The following is a 16806-nucleotide window of genomic DNA, read 5'->3' as shown; positions in this document are numbered from 1 at the left end:
GAAGATGTGACAGACAGACAGTATCCAAAAGAAAAACCTTTATTACATTCTTAAAAGCACATGTAATGTATCCCATTGTACAACAATATCAAGCTGTGTGACTCTTGGACTAATAATCTTGTGTCTTGGGGGATGAGAGAGGTAACAAACTATTATTTTTTATTCAGAATTTTACTAGTCTTTTTAAAAAAATAGATCACTTACTTTACACGACAAAACAGTGGATACATAAAATGAGAAAACAATAAAGGACCAACAGAGGAATAACAATCACAAAATATATACATTAAACCCTCCAAACCAAATTCATCTTTAATACTATCAAAGTGATTTCTTTAGCATCCCATGTTTTGTAAAATGTATATTCTGTGCATCCTATGTCTTGTAAAACGTATTCAGTTACAATATTGGGAGAAGGGTTTTTGACACTTTGTGAGTAACATTCACAAAAATAGAGCTTACGTCCACAGTGATCATGGTTATGGGCTTGGCTGAGGTGCAAAGGTGTCGGGAGTGAAGTACAAGGCTAGCAGAAGTCACTGGCAACAAGTGGGATCCTAAGAAAGTGCCCAGCTGCCCCTCCCCAGAGTGGCTGAGTCAGTTGTGAACCTTTACAGGTTTGAGTTCTTATACATATAGTCAAATCAGACACACCTATATTTAGCATCGATGCCTGCTTCAGGGGGACAGCTGGCCATAGACTACTGTAATAGTAGTGTCTACTGAGAGGGGAAAGGACATGTGTCATGGGAAGAGGAACAGCAAAATGTACAAAAATGAAACTGTAGCTCTAACCAGTAAGAAGTGTTACAGAACATCCACTGTGGCTCAAACCTGTAGGTTAGCTAAAGCTTGTCATCAAATACGAAGGGCAACACATCCCTCGTCTCTGCTTTACTTAAAAGTTCATGGACTCTTCTTTAATCAGGTTGCTTCTCCTTTGTGTCCTCCTGTGGCCTTCATTTCTCTCTTCTACAAACTGGTAATTTAATACAGATTTAGAATGGAACTTATTGAAATGCTGATCTGGAAAAAACAGTTCCTGCCTCCATGTAACTGGGCCATCTCTCACCGTCATACAAACTCAGTAGAGTGTCCTGCCATGACTTGGTGGATGTTGCTGTGGAAACCCAAGTGTCAAGAAAAAGGGAAATGTTCCAGAACTAGAGTCCAAAAGACTGGATTTCCCGGGTCCATTTTTCCATTCCTCTCGGTCCAAATCTATCTGCCTTTCTCCCTGTCTCTTTCTGAATCTCATTTACACACTCTGCATATATACATTCTTAATTCTAAAATATTTATGTATAAATGTGTATATAAATTATAGATAATTGTTTATCTCTTTCTGTGTGAGTGGCATTTACAAGGGAAGGGGTATGGGATTGAGGTTTCTCATTGCATTATAAAAGCCTACAAAAGGGCAGCACCAAACACTGTGTGTGAGTGTATGTGTGTAAATGTGTACATACACATATGGATATATACCATTTTGTGTTTTCCTAGAAACAGGTGGAAAATTATATTCAATACAGGCCAGCACAAAGTACTGATGCATCTCCTTTAACACAAGTTACACAACAGTGACTGTTGGATGAACTTGGTCCCTTACAGCTGGTCAATATACAGTAAGTCTTTACTGTATATCTACTAATGGCTACAAGTGAGACAGTGTATACAGAACTATGAAGAATATAACCCCTACAGTTAGCATAAGGTCCCCATCATGTTCCTGTCCCCGAGTCAGTACATTCTGTGTAGGGATTTGGCTGGTGCTTTGGAGCGTCAGTGAGGTACATTCATGATTAGGTTTGAGGGAAGATCCAAAGCTGTTGTAAGTGCTTGGAGCTTTGTAATGCTGTGTGGTTTGATCAATGCTGTGTGGTTTGATCAATTCACCCCATCAGCTCGCTACAATATAGAAAGGACCATGATCATGTTGTGGTCTGCAGTGAAAAGTGCTTGCCGGGATTGTAGAGGATTAGCATGAGATCATTGGGAGACTGAGTATCTCAATCCTGGATTGTCTTCTAACTGCTGGTTGTTTCAGGTTTAATATGGATGTCAGTCTCATCCTTTGCCTACCTCCGCATACACTAACACACTCTCGCTCTCTTTTCCTTCTCATAGTCTAGCTGTTGGAGTTAGGGAGAGACATCTCGCTGCCAAACACTTCCCGGTACAATGGGGGAAAGTTGTACGCAATCTCTGGATGTACCAAGCGGAAGAACTCCAGTTTGTCGACGTGGAGGTTGCAAATGGACTTCATCATAGGTAACTTGGACACCATCTATGAAGAGAAGACAGGTAGAGACCAGTCAGCAACATTTAGGAAATGTTTCTATCCTTTAAGGAGGTACAACATGTGTCGTTTGTGCACCGTGTAAGAAGGGTTTACATGGGTTGCTATGGAGAGTGGCAAGTCTTTACCATGTCTAGCTTCTTGTCGTCAGCTCCACTCATGTGGAGACTGTGTTGCAGAGCGAGATAGGCTTTCTCCTGCAGCTTCTGGACCTTCTGACCATCCGTCAACCACGTTCGGTCTGGAAGACGCACACGTACACAAGATTAGGGCTAAAGAATCTTCACTTTGTGACAGCCAGATGAAGACACCACCAAATGATGAATGTGTTTCTATGAGTAAGAGTGAGCCAGAGAGAGAGAGACACTCACCAGGAGACAGCAGCACAGCGGCACTGAACAATGCCATCTCCTCATCCGTCAGCTGCAGGCGGCAAAGGCCTTTAGCCAGATCAAACACCGCACTGACCAGATCATCACACCCTGCAGACACACACCATATATGAGGTTAGGACACCGCAACACTATTCCATCATGTGTGGTGTAACAGCTCCTACAGAGTCAGAGACTTGCTGCTAAAGAAGGAGTGACCAAATGGTTGTAAAGGAGTTACGAACCGAGAGCTTTGAAGAGCTGGGCTGTGGCAAACTTGCCATCAAAGAACATGGTGCTGTTGGTGGCGTTGAATGCCCGGCACATGCGTATCAACAGGACTTCCAGACAGCCTGCAGGGGTAACCAGTGAGAGCCGTGGAGAGAGAGAGGGACCGTGGGAGGAGGTGGATGAAGAGGAGGGGAGGAAGGAGGAAGGTAGAAAGGACGAGAGATGCTCCAACATGCACAAACACACACAACAAAAAGGAAATACATTTCATTCCAGATTGGAGGACAGTATCGTATGAGACATTTGTTCATTTTGAAAAAGAGCAGGGCAACATCACCAGCAATTTGTCAAATAAGTTTTCAAACATTTCATGATAAATAATTAGTAAATTAAATGTTGTGTTGTTCGAGACAAGTGATCATAATATAAAAAATAAAAAAGTTTTTAAATGTATTTTTAATTTTGTTGTCAAACCAGGAGTGTGGTTTGTCATCAAACAACCATTCCAGATGGAGAGAAGAAAAGGTAGAGAAATGGAGAGAAAAAGACAAAAAGGAGGCCTCATTAGCAAGTTAAACCATTTATTTACTCAGGTGTTATTGATCCATGGACATTTCTATAGGCGTATTTAGTATGTCACTGGTAGTCTGTGTGTGTGTGTGTGTGGTACACACAGGTACTAACCTGCTTTGAGCAGTATGATCTGGTCGTTCTGACAGAGATCCATGAAGCCTGTGATGCGTTTGGCAAACTCCACCACATACTGGATGGCATTGGTGATGTGGTGGGCACATTGCTGCCACATCCACTCTGCAGGCTGGCACACAGACAGAGGAAACATGTTAAGCACTAGCCAGCAAGACAGACTGGTGTCTGCACAGTTTGTATGCGTGTGTGTGCGTGCGTGCGTGCATGCTCATGTGTGTATACCTTGCTCTGGTAGGAGCGCGTCTCCTCAGGTGTGTACTGCACCCAGGTAAGTCTCTTTAGGTCGTCAGCGCTGTACTGACTTGTCTCCACGTGTGACTTAACCACGCTCTGTGTGATACGCTCTGGAAAACAGACATGCAACCATTGAAACTCCTTATCCAACCAGATCCATGATCCTAACTGGATCAGGTCAACCCTGGCAGTAGTGCTATGAAGCTCCCACTCACCTATCTCCATGAGGGAGCAGTCCTCCGGCAGGGCTTCCAGCAGGGCCGTGCGTGTGTGTGCCAGCAGCGTGTGTGTGTGAGTGTGCAGGAGCTGGTACTCGTGCTTGATCCCGTTGCCGTCACCGACGTCCAGCAGGTCTTGCTGCGGCGAATTCTGATTCGACAACGAAGACGTCGACGAAGACGAGGAGGAGTTGGAGGTGTTCCCCGCGCTGGCTCCCCCCCCCCCGCCGAGCAGCTCCAGGCTGCAGTACTGGTTGGCCTCCTCAGGGGTCAGCGGGAGGTCAAACAGGTCAGGCAGGGCCGCAATGTCGTCCAGGTCACTGAGGGTGGAGCTGGAGCCCCCGCTGCTGTAGGAGCGGCTGAGGCCCCCCTCGCAGTCGTCTCCACTCCCCGCGCACACGCCCTCCTCCCTGGGGAGGGACAGAGCGACAGAGCCCCCGCTCTCCTGGGACTTCTGGTGCTTCTGGACCTCGGCGTACAGGCTGTCACGCTGCTTCTTAGACATGCGGCCAAACTTCACCGCTGGGTGGAGAGACGGAGAGAATTGAATTCCAATGTCTGCATATCTGCACTGCCATTTCAAATTCACAGTGGAAAGAGCGCGTTTTTGTTCCTCCTTTTTCATTATTAAATGTCAGTCACACTCGCTAATAACATTTTCAGTTCAACCTTGTCCAGACATCCTAAAGTGTGTGTGTGTGTGTGTGTGTGGGGGTGACTCACCATCACGGCTCATGCCTAAAGCCAGACATTTCTGCAGTCGGCAGTGCTGGCAGCGGTTGCGGTTGGTTCGGTCGATCAGACAGTTCCTCTGGCGGGAACACGAGTACACAGCGTTGTTCTGCTGGCTGCGCCGGAAGAATCCCTGTCCACAGAGAGGGAGAGTCATGTGTGTGTTCCACCAGACGTCGCACAACACACACACGCTGTTAGAAGCAGAGGTGTCTACATGACAAGGCGGTGGGCCTCACCTTGCAGCCCTCGCAGGTGATGACTCCATAGTGGATTCCTGACGACTTGTCCCCACAGATCTTACAGGGGATCACCTCAATTTGAGCTAAAATGACAAGACGGGTGACAGGTCACGTTATGCTGGCAGAACAACAGTGGGTACACACCAAATTCAGGTCACACCTAGATGGTATTTCAGTGTGTTAGTCCTGCTATGGCATTTGTGATGATGAAAACACACACACACGTGACTATTGAGGAACACTCCATCGAGATAAACATCATCTGGAGCACCTCCAGGAAATGGGAACTTCAACATTAAAAACAGATGTGATTGCATCACTTTACACACAAACACTGGAGGGAACAAGACCCCTAGACAGATGGGAGGGAGGAAATATCAGTCTGGCAATAGCATGCAAATATCAGCAAATATCAGTCTGGCAACACGAGGGCAGTAGCACTCTGTGTGAAGTTAGAAAGTGCAGACCTGAAATTTGCTGTTGTCTCACCCTTATTATTAATGCCAAGTTTACACCAAAAACTCATATCGGCAAATATTTACTTCAATTGTACTTAACGTGCTGTTTTTCATGAACAACTATTTAGAAAAAAAACTTTTAGAAACAGTCGATGAATCTGACAATTGTTATTGTTGTACGTTTTCTTTCTTTTTCTAAAATGTTGTATTTGATTTGGCCAGCCTGATGACCACACTGGTGTCTTGTGTTATCCTGCTCATGCAGGACTTGGGGTTAAAGACATTCATATTAACGTGCTCCCACTGAAATTCAGGTGACAGAAATAGAATGGGAATCAGATGTCTTCCAGATCGTAGAAAAACATTCACGCGCACACACACAATACAAATTTGTTGTCAAATGGCCAGCACCTGAATAACAGCAAAGTTTCACTCCAGAAAAACAAAATAAGGCTGCTATATCATTTACCAGTGATAACTCTGGTTTGGGACTGAAACCATGGATCATTTGGGGGAGGGGGCTGTTGCTGCTATCTGTTGCCTAACTTTCTCATGCCAGCCAGTCACGAATCTCTCTTATTTATGAGATACCATACTAGTACACTAAGAAGGATATATGGAAAACCTTTTATGCCTCAGTGATTTAATACCTTGTTGAGGTATTAAAATCACAACTTTGCCCCCCCCCCCACACACACAAAAAAAGTGTTGATTGAAATACAGACTCAGGCAGCTGCAAGCATGCAATGGAAAAATCTCTCCCCGCTCACTCCCTCCTTCCTTCCTTTCCTCCCCTCTTTCTCTCCCCCTCTCCCCCTCTTGCACCTCTTGATTATATAACTCTCGTCTGCGAGCATTCCACAAACACTCTCATTCAGCAGGGTCACTCTAGCAACAACAATGCCCCGCCTTCTTCCAGCTTTAAAGGCTGCCATTGGCCATGGGGAATGAAGAGTCTGTCTAGGACTGGCTGCATCACCTGTCCCTCAAACCCCAGTAGCCTGTAAGCCCATGTGGATTGTCTGTCCTACTGACACACTTTCTCACTGCGGGGAGGGAGGAGGAAAGCAGGCGCGAGCCCGATGTGTTTGAATTTAAGCTCTATTCACTGCCCTGTTTTAAGGTAGAACTGGTTAAGACTTTAAGTTTTCATCTTGTCCCATTGATTCATTCAGCTGATTCTTCTTTACATGTTACATAATAAAGCCATTCTGGCTCGCTGGAATGCTAACCCGAATCAGAATCAGAATGGGATTTATTCGCCATGAAAGTTTGCACAGACAAGGAATTTGCTTTGGCAGGAAGGTGCATACAATAAACATATACCTACAATTTAAATATGTGGACTATCTATACTAAGGGTACATAAACTAGCAGTACTAAGTGGGATTAGAATAGAATTAAATATACAATAAAATAAAATATAAGTTGCCGTAAATTACAATATAAAAATACAAAAATACAAATATTACAAAAAAAATACATTTTTTAGGAAAGTGCAAAAACATACATCAAACTGCTTGACAGATCAGATAAGCATGTTCTAGGGCTGGATCCAAATATACTTTAGAGGTTTATAGTACTCTGTCTGGTTTGGCCCATCTCTCTGTCGGCCTGACTGCCTCTCCCTCTCTGACATTGAGCTTTGACCATTTCTATTCTTGTCCTCAGCCCAGAGCCTGAAATACAGCCTCTACTCCTCCCCACATTCAAACAAGATGCACTGCAAAGCTTGTGTATGGCCGCATGCGCTCCCTCAACTTCTCTCTACGCAGACACGTAGTTATAAACAGAGACGCACACTTTATCTTTATCTGCACCATCAGTGTTTTTCAGAACTAAAACCAAAGAGCACTGAAGAGGAAGTGAACGAGGAGCATCTCATCCTACAAACCAATCGTTGAATCGACAGCCGACTCCAAAGGCTTGTCCGCGACAAAGCACAAAATAAGAAATGAGAGAAGAAGAAATGAGGAAACAGGTAAAGGACTAGTGACCACAAGGATCCCCCCTAACCCCGTGGCTGGCCCTTGAGTCAATGGTAATTTACATTTGACCTATAGTTCCTAGGCAGCACACTCCAAGCCAGTCACGAGTCAAGCCTCTGACATGCTTAGTTTACAAATAGGCCTATATGTCTCTTGTGCAAAATGCACAGCAAGGTAAAGTGATATGATTCTGAAGGAGTTATAGAGCAAGTTCATCCATTAACTGTTCAAAAGCCCGTTTCCCTCTCCAAGATACTGGTAAGACTGGTGCTGGGGTGAGGCATACAGTGGGTCCCACCCAGATTGTTCTTACGAAACTAGACTAAGAACTGAGACGAAAGAGAAAAGCAGCATCAGGTTGTTTATCAGCAAGCCAACTACATAACCTTGTTACCTCAACCTCAGGCTAATTTAATAGGGGGTAAATGACCAGCTTTACGACCCAAACTCCCCCAACAATATCTACTCTGAAGTCACAGTCAGTGTGTCAGCCCTGCACACGCGTGGCCTTCACCCTGCCACATATAGAACATGCAGAAAGACGAACATACAAGTGCACCCATGTTCTTACACGCTCAGACCCATTCTTCTCTCACACACCCACGCACATACACACGCATGCACGCTTACACACATTCTTCTACGATACAACACATATTGTGCAGACTGCCGATCAAAGGTCAAAGAACACTGTGTACTTGTTCAGTCAACACACACACAGACATGGAACCAAAAGGACTTGTACACACACATCATCCTCACACAAACATTAAGCCTAAGCATGCAAGCAGCAGAAAAACGTGAGGAAAAAGTGAGCTTTCCGTGACAGTCATTTACTATCAAGAAGAGTGGCTTATGTAGAATGGCACCATTTCCTCACAGCAGAGTACAGGACTGAACTTCATTGCTGTGACTTACTGTTACAATCTTAGCTGTGAGGCCATGCAAGTGTAACACTTGAGCTTAACGAGTTTAATCTGATTGAACAATGACTTTAATCAGGGAGGCGTGAAGTACATCTAAATAGTCTTAAAAGAGGCTCTGATTCAACCTAAGTGGCTTCTCTACTCATCTCATTTCCCTTATCTTCAAGGATGGGAAATATTCAAACAAGTAGTATGTTTAGAAGCATACAGCATGTGAATGCTGTATGGCTTGTTATAGAAATTACTTTGTAACTGGTTATGGTTTAGTTGAAAATGCAGACACACAATGTCAACAACATTTTGGTGGGCCTTGCCCCGAGTTTGTTTACATTTGGATATCCTGCAGGAAGGGAGCCTCCATCAGGCATCTCTACCACCCCTAGCAGTGTCTTGTTTGCATGGACTATAATCCATCTACAACTCTACCAGCAAGCAGAGAAACGTTTCTATCCTTTCAATTAGGTCAGAAATCACCTCTCCCTCCACGCATCTGATTTATCTTTCCTCCTGCAGAATTGAAACAAGCTGCTACACCTTATAGACTGTTGCTACATTCTGATAGTAAGTTTAAAAGCAACCCAACAGTTGTCATTTCAAAAAACAGATGTTTGAAACATTCTTACAATCTTGTCAGTAGAGTACTGCAATTTGACAGTAACATCATCCTTGTAACGGTAGATGGTTAAAACTCTACGTTTTGCCCAAGTTCAAATGCAAATTCGACCTAGCACTTCAACCAAATAGATCTACGGTAGCCCTTCCCCCTCTCGCGGACCATGCCTCCCTCCACTCCCGGTGCTGGTGGTGACATAACTAGGTCAGTGGAACAGCCAAGTTTCTCTACCTCTGTGGACGCATAAATCCACCATGCTGGCAAACGCCACCATAACAACACGTGGAAAGCATTTGATTTAACAAATTACAGAGTTTGAAAATCTTATTTTATACATTGTCTGTGTCAACAAATAAAGTAAGACAAAATATCTTAAGTTGTCGCGATCGTATTGCATTAACCACAACAATGACATTTGATTGTAGCCTTTATCGTTATTTGAGAATTAAATTATTCTCACTACTCTTGCTAAAATAAACTAATTCTCTACCAATGTCCAAACGAACGATTACATAACTCAATATGGATGTCAAGGCAGACGGGCATCTAGTTACATATTTTCTAACTACACAAACACAGCGGTCAATTCAGGAAGCATTTGTATTATTCTCTGTCTGAAATAATACATTTACAAACATACATTTATCATCTAAGATTTAATTAACCATCATGCATTGACGATCCACAACATCCCTAATGGTAAAGACGAAAGCATTGCAGTTTCACGTTAAACCTGGCGCTGCAAGCAAACTCAACCAGCTAGTCCAGTCATGAAGGATTACATTTAGTCATTTAGCAGACGCTCTTATCCAGAGCGATTTACAGTAAGTACAGGGACATTCCCCGAGGCAAGTAGGGAATTTAGGGAACAAGTAGCCAACTCAGTTGGCATGACCGGGAATCAAACTGGCAATCTTCGGATTACAAGCCCGACTCCCTCACCGCTCAGCCACCTGACTCCACGTTTATTAGCGCACGGATTAGCTCGATACGCACTAGGAAAAAACGATTCTGGTAAATATATTCGAGAGAAAGGATTAATATGCACCATTGACGATTCCTTCACCTAAAATCGCATACATAGTAGGCCTATTGTCAAAAAAATTTAAACACTAACATGCGAATAATAAGAAAGTAGAATTACGAAACTTACCTCTCATTTTGATTTTTTGTTGTTGTTGTGACTAGACAAAACTCGACGAGCCAACATGTGGTTTTCTGATAACAAAAAAAACATGAGAAATGTTCTCAAAATATCTAAAAGCGTAATAGTGTGCTAAATATAACTTCCTTAGTCGTTCAGAAAATAACGTACAAATTCCCTCAAGTGCTTCCTTCCTTCAACGCTGGAAGTCTGGAATCGTAAAGAATATATGAGAGCAGTTAGCAGAATTCTCTTGCATGTTAACGCCTGGATGCACTATTTTGGTAACTTTTGACAGAATGCTCCCACGGTGGTTTGCCTTGGCTTGCTGGAGTCGCAATCTCTAACCCCCCTTCTCGCTGTGACTGCCTCTCAGTGCTTTCCTCTCAGTCTACCCTGCTAACCTACTTTTCCGACGCGTGGACTCTCACATGATCTCACTCCCGATTGCTCCACTCTGAGCTTGACCGAGTGCGCGCTCACATGTACGAGTTTTAAGGAGGCTCCGCGACGGAAAGGGTTTGTCTCTCAAGCTTCCTTCAAACGAGAAAAAAGTGGTTATACATTTCCAGAACTCCCTGCGAATAAGTCTGATATAATATTGTTCAGTTTTACCATGAATTCTTGGCCTAACATAATTTACCTATTGGCTTACCAAGAGCATTGAATTTAGTTGCCTTTGTCCTTAAATGTCTTTAACACATCTATAGTTTGTTGTGATATTTTCGTCGTCCTTATCATTTCATGCATCATTAGAATAACAGTCCACATGAGTGAGATTTTTGGTGAGTGTGCAGAGAGGGCTGGGTGAGAGAGAGTTGGCTGGTGGTGGCTGGTATTATGATGCAATTCTCTGGCAGAGTAGTTATGAAACAGGGAGAAGGCAGATTACTCAAAATAGGTTAGTGGAGCAACACAGGGTCTGCACATATATATACCTCTCTCGCTTACACACATGGCAAATGCACACAAATTCTTTTCTCTCTTTCTCCATCTTCCACATTTGTTTTAAATTTCTTCCTTTGGGATAGACTTTGCCCTTTCACCTAATTCTCTTGTCATCCAGCATCTTCCTCCGGTCAGACCCAATCACAGAACGGTGATTATTTTGAGCTAAGATAAATATCAAATTTCCTCACACCTTTGAACAAATTGATTCAAGTTGTGCTTGTTCTTTATTGGCATGTATGTTTAAGTTTAACAATGTTGTGTGTGTTGGTTTGCCAAAGCGTACAAGATTGTTGCAAATCAACAACCACATTGACACTTGAACTGTCATTACGTAACGACAGAGCAGCTCAGCTTGGAGGCAGAGGAGGGAGGAAAAGTATGGAGGGAGGAGGAGGGTGACATGGCAACGACATGACAAGGGAGGAGAGAGCTGTAAAACAGCTGTAGAAAACAGGATGAGAGATCAGACGGTGATACTGGCAGAGACTGGGAAAAACAACAAATATTACATAAATGTTTAGATAATAACATGACTAGACAGCCAGGCAGGCAGACAGACAGAGAAACAGACAGACAGACAGAGAAACAGACAGAGAAACAGACAGACAGAGATAGAAACAGGCATACAGACAGAGACACAGGCAGACAGACAGAGAAACAGAGAGAGAAACAGGCAGACAGACAAAGAAACAGACAGACAGAGAAACAGGCAGACAGACAGAGAAACAGACAGACAGACTAATTGTGTTCATACATGCATACTTTATGATGTATTTGATGGGGCTTTGCAGGCTGCAGGCTCTTACTGTAACTGATGGAAGGCACATGCTGCTAGATGGCTTCACTTGCTGGTAGTCATGAGATCACTGTTTTACAGTCTGCTCTCTACAATCTACAAACTCTTACAGAGATGATTTATCAGAAAGGGTTCAACCTAATTAGTTCATGATTGATGGAGGAAGACAAACAGAAAAAGGCAAGATCATTTAAATAACACATTAACTACAAATTATCTTGGCAACTCACATTGCCCATGACTTTCCCTCCCTCCCTCCCTCCCTCCCTCCCTCCCTCCCTCCCTCCCTCCCTCCCTCCCTCCCTCCCTCCCTCCCTCCCTCCCTCCCTCCCTCCCTCCCTCCCTCCCTCCCTCCCTCCCTCCCTCCCTCCCTCCAGAGAGACTGAGGGAGTGTATTTCATCAAGATTATGCCAGGATCCCATCGTCTGTAATCCAGTCACCCCCCTCCCCCATTCAGTTAATCTCTCTCCTTTCTCCCCTATGTGTGGCTGTAATCTGGTTGTGGGTAGTGCTTGCTGCATCACTGGGTTAGTGTGTCAGATAGAGCTCAACAACAACCCCCTTTCCATTCCCCTCTACATCCTCATACAGTTCTCTTTTACCTCCTCTCCCCATCGCTCAATCTTCCCATGATATGTTCGGTCTCCCTCAGAAATCTGTCTCTCCCCTCTAACCCATGTGCTTCTTTCATCTTTTAAACATGTGGCTCTGGTCTCTCTATTATTTCTTTCTCTTCACCTATCTCCACAGTTACACAGGGTTCCAATCAAATTTGATAAAGTATATCAATGGAGATGTTTGAGTTTGGCCTGGGTACACACACAAAAGAACATTATATCCCGCCCAAGCACACAGTAACACCCTGCTTAGTTCTGTTCAGCATAGTGCTGGAAACACATTGTGGCTCATGTACAAAGTCTTTATCGTTGAACTCTGCTGCAGTGTCAGACTGTCAGATGAATCAAATGGATCTAGTTTTATATATATGCAATTCTATGTATGAACTCTTTTTTTACAGCCCTCTGTTCAGACCTGGCTTAATAAGACTACATTAACCTGACATTCATTCACTCACAAACAGGTGGTTCACTGTTACTGTCTCGCCCTCTCGAGTGCACCACCTTTGACGTTTTATTGAACAATTCCAGGTTTGACTCAAAAGCAAGCACCAGGTAAATAATGCATACTTGGAAAAACACCCCACCCATATTGATGAACAGCTTCAGAGTTATGGGATTGACTTCAACTGAATGATGCTTAACAAGGAAAATAGGAGTGTTGTCAGGAAACCCAGGTGAAAGGTGAATGGTAATAAACTGTAGGGTTATGGCACTTGTGATTGGGTGTTTGTTGGTAATTATTGTTTGCTTCCCTATTGATGGATGGAAATTGACATACAAATGTAGCTGGGTTGAACTGGTGTTGCCACGGCAACAGGCGTGTGTGTGTATCTCCTGTGAGTCAGCGTACTCTCACACACACACACACACTGCAAAAGCACACGCTACAACATTTCAATGGAAGATGTTCAACATAAGGTAGTGAGTTCTCTTCTGCACAATGATGAGCCATGAGGCTCTGATCATTCTGTTTCACCTGAGATCCTTCCTTCCTCACTCATCATCTCTTCTCTCTGGCTTGGGGACCTACGTCTGATGACAGTCCCCCCGTTTCACACTACCTTGGTTCCTATAGCGACAGAGGTTTAAAGAATGTCCTCTTCCTCCATCACAGCCTTCTGTTCATCTTTTATGCACAGTGTAGATGGAGGCAAAAGACTTTTGCTCACATGAATTGCGTCTGAGAGCCAAACACATCTTGTTTCAGCGTGAATCAGTCAACATGGTGTCTGAAAACAAAGACACCTGGTGTTGAGAAATGGTCATTGCATCCAGACCTTATGTAATAAGGACTTTGTTATTTCATCAATAATGTTTCATCATTTTACACATTGAATACTGCAAAAACACATTCTGGTGTCAATGCCTAAGTAAACAGAGTTTTATAGTTGGTATAAACATGTTGTAAATAGACATCAAACAAATACAATTTGGTGACCTTTAGACTGTGCTGTTCTGAGAAGGTTGCCAGCTCACAAAGGAGTCTGCTGACAAATGTGAACCAAACACACAGCAGGAGCAGGGACACACCTTTTAGTGTTGTGTTTCTCTGAATCTTTCACAATCTGTCTGGAGATGACCAAGCCCCCACACATGTTATGCAATGATGATACATTATGTAATCTATCAGCAAAACCAGGAGGTAAACACAGGAAATATAGATTATTCCACAAACATGGTGGGTAGAGCATAAATTGAAAGTCTTAATGTAGAACGTGGCTTTAACATATATAAACTTTGACCGGATATGTGGCTACAACTGTTGCTGATAACTGCACCTATGTTGTTGAAGTAAATCAAGTATTGAGTCCAGAGTGGTAAGGAATTACATTTTCTGATTAAAAGGTGCTGAGAGAGAATGAGTGAATTGTGCAGGGCGAAGTCTGCATTGCGTCACAGCAGGGAACAGAGAGAAGGGGTGAGAGTAAAGGGAGAAAAAAAAGGAAGGGGAGGGAGGGATAAGGGGGAGAGAGGCACAGCAAGGGGATAAAGGGGTGTGTCTCCACTGACCTACATACAGCAGTGGAAAGCCATCCTCCTCCCCCCTCCACCCCACCCTCACTACTGATGTGCAAAGGGCACTTTCAAACACAGCGAGAGAGCCAAAAGTCAGCTAGACAGGAATATATAGTGACAGGAATCAGAATCAGAATCAGAATGGGATTTATTCGCCATGAAAGTTTGCACAGACAAGGAATTTGCTTTGGCAGGAAGGTGCATACAATAAACATATACCTAAAATTTAAATATGTGGACTATCTATACTAAGGGTACATAAACTAGCAGTACTAAGTGGGATTAGAATAGAATTAAATATACAATAAAATAAAATATAAGTTGCCGTAAATTACAATATAAAAATACAAATATTACAAAAAATACAAATGTACAAGATACCATTTTGTAATGCAGTGCAAAAAGCAGTGTGTTTTAAGCAAGAAGTCATTAGAGTCAGTGTGGTCCCTTGGCCTTGTTGAAGAGGCCAACAGCGGAAGGGAAGAAACTGTTTTTGTGGCGTGAGGTATTGGTCCTGATGGACCGCAGCCTTCTGCCGGAGGGGAGTGACTGAAACAGGGAGTGTCCAGGGTGGGAGGAGTCGGCCACAATCTTCCTCGCTCGCCTCAGGGTCCTCGAGGTGTGCAGGTCCTCGAGGGTAGGCAGATTGCAGCCAATCACCTTCTCATCAGTGCGGATGATACGCTGCAGTCTGCTCTTGTCCTTGGCAGTGGCAGCAGCGTACCAGACGGTGATGGAGGAGGTGAGGATGGACTCAATGATGGCTGAGTAGAAGTGCACCATCATTGTCTTTGGCAGGTTGAACTTCTTCAGCTGCCGAAGGAAGTACATCCTCTGTTGTGCTTTCTTGATGAGGGAGCTGATGTTCAGTTCCCACTTGAGGTCCTGGGAGAGGATAGTGCCCAGGAAGCGGAAGGACTCCACAGTGTTGACTGGGGAGTCACACAGGGTGATGGGGGTGAGTGGGGCTGTGTTCCTCCTGAAGTCCACAACCATCTCCACTGTCTTAAGAGCATTGAGCTCTAAGTTGTTCTGGCTGCACCAGGTCACCAGGTCACCAGGTTGGCCGAAGGGGATCAGCGGACAGGCAGTCAGGCTGGCTGGCAGAACATATTGTTACATGCTGATACAAACAGACAGACAGAGACACAGACAGACAGACAGACAGACGGACAGACAGAGACACAGACAGACAGACAGGCATCAGCAAGCAGTGAGGAACATAAATTGTCTTGCACATTGCATAGAGGGAGAGAAGGGTGGGGGGGATGCAGAGAGAGAAAGAGAGAGAGAGAGAGAGAGAGAGAGAGAGAGAGAGAGAGAGAGAGAGAGAGAGAGAGAGAGAGAGAGAGAGAGATGAAGAACGATGAAGAGAAAGAAAGAGACATGCACACCAGATAACATCACATTTTGGACTGAAGAAGCATCCCAGATATAAACCCTCCACAGTCGTTCTTCTAACCATACAATAGTTACAATACAAAATGTATCACATACATTTTATTTATTGTTTAATTTAATATTTAATATATATTGTTGAAGCTTTTGCGTCAAGTAAATGAACAGGCTTGGAAGTGTTTTTCTAGGTAAGGCAACAGTTAAACAGCCATCTGCCGGAATTTGCACATCTGATGCAATGATGTATATAGTCGTTGTTATGTCATTATAAACTATTTCAATCCCATGGCATAATCCTAATCTGCTCTGTACTGTGGGAGTGAAGGCAATAATCTCATAATCTAAATCCTCAGCTCCCCTTCTCTACCAAAATCTTCTATTCTCTCCCGATCTCTAAATCCTATCCCCTCTTACCTATCAACAGTAACCCCTTCCTTCTCCCAGACCTCTATATCTCTTATCTCTTCTGTCTTGTCCAAGCCTTCTCTTCCTTCTCTATATCCAATATCATATTTATTGTTTCCTTTGAAGTATGTATGTGAAGTAGCTCCACCCCAGAGCCACCAGTGGAGTATAGTATGTTCTAGAATGTCAGGGCTGTTACAGGCCATGACAGGTGTGGTAGTACGTTCAACTAACACTTTCCAAATCTGGATGTATTTCTATTTAGATCATAAATTTAACCTGTGTTTTGTAACTTTTTACAGTTGCCAACAGCCCTTGCTTGAAATCATTCTTGGTCCATAGTAATTCTAGGCCTGGGCTGTTCTGGACCAACCTTGCATGCCCTTCAAAGTAATTCACCAGGTGTGCAGAGAGAGAAAGAGACGAGCGTAATCCTGTCAGTCACACTACATGTA

The 16806-nt window shown here is 43.7% G+C and overlaps 1 protein-coding gene across 1 annotated transcript; it reads right to left on the bottom strand.

Annotated features, from left to right (window-relative positions):
• Positions 1 to 26: 26 nt before the first annotated feature.
• LOC134036100 (nuclear receptor ROR-beta-like) lies at positions 27 to 10667 on the bottom strand. The gene is made up of 11 exons (XM_062480850.1): positions 10336 to 10667; positions 10174 to 10238; positions 5033 to 5118; positions 4785 to 4926; positions 4059 to 4583; positions 3832 to 3953; positions 3586 to 3718; positions 2916 to 3023; positions 2671 to 2781; positions 2428 to 2540; positions 27 to 2287 (listed from the first exon to the last, which is right to left on the bottom strand). Exons 2-11 carry the CDS (start codon positions 10178 to 10180, stop codon positions 2129 to 2131), a joined length of 1506 nt encoding a protein of 501 aa, XP_062336834.1. The 5' UTR covers positions 10181 to 10238; positions 10336 to 10667; the 3' UTR covers positions 27 to 2128.
• Positions 10668 to 16806: the final 6139 nt, after the last annotated feature.

Source organism: Osmerus eperlanus, chromosome 16 (assembly GCF_963692335.1).
Source record: "Osmerus eperlanus chromosome 16, fOsmEpe2.1, whole genome shotgun sequence".
Taxonomy (NCBI): Eukaryota; Metazoa; Chordata; class Actinopteri; order Osmeriformes; family Osmeridae; genus Osmerus; species Osmerus eperlanus.
The sequence above is the reverse complement of the archived record's forward strand: the minus strand, read 5'-3'. Positions and strand labels throughout refer to the sequence as shown.

Bases quoted from the DNA above. Each gene is read 5' to 3' on its own strand.
- LOC134036100 (XM_062480850.1), bottom strand. The intron at 3,024-3,585 runs GTTAGTACCTGT...TTACCCCTGCAG, and splicing joins GATCATACTGCTCAAAGCAG to GCTGTCTGGAAGTCCTGTTG. The intron at 2,541-2,670 runs GTGAGTGTCTCT...TGCGTCTTCCAG, and splicing joins CGCTGTGCTGCTGTCTCCTG to ACCGAACGTGGTTGACGGAT.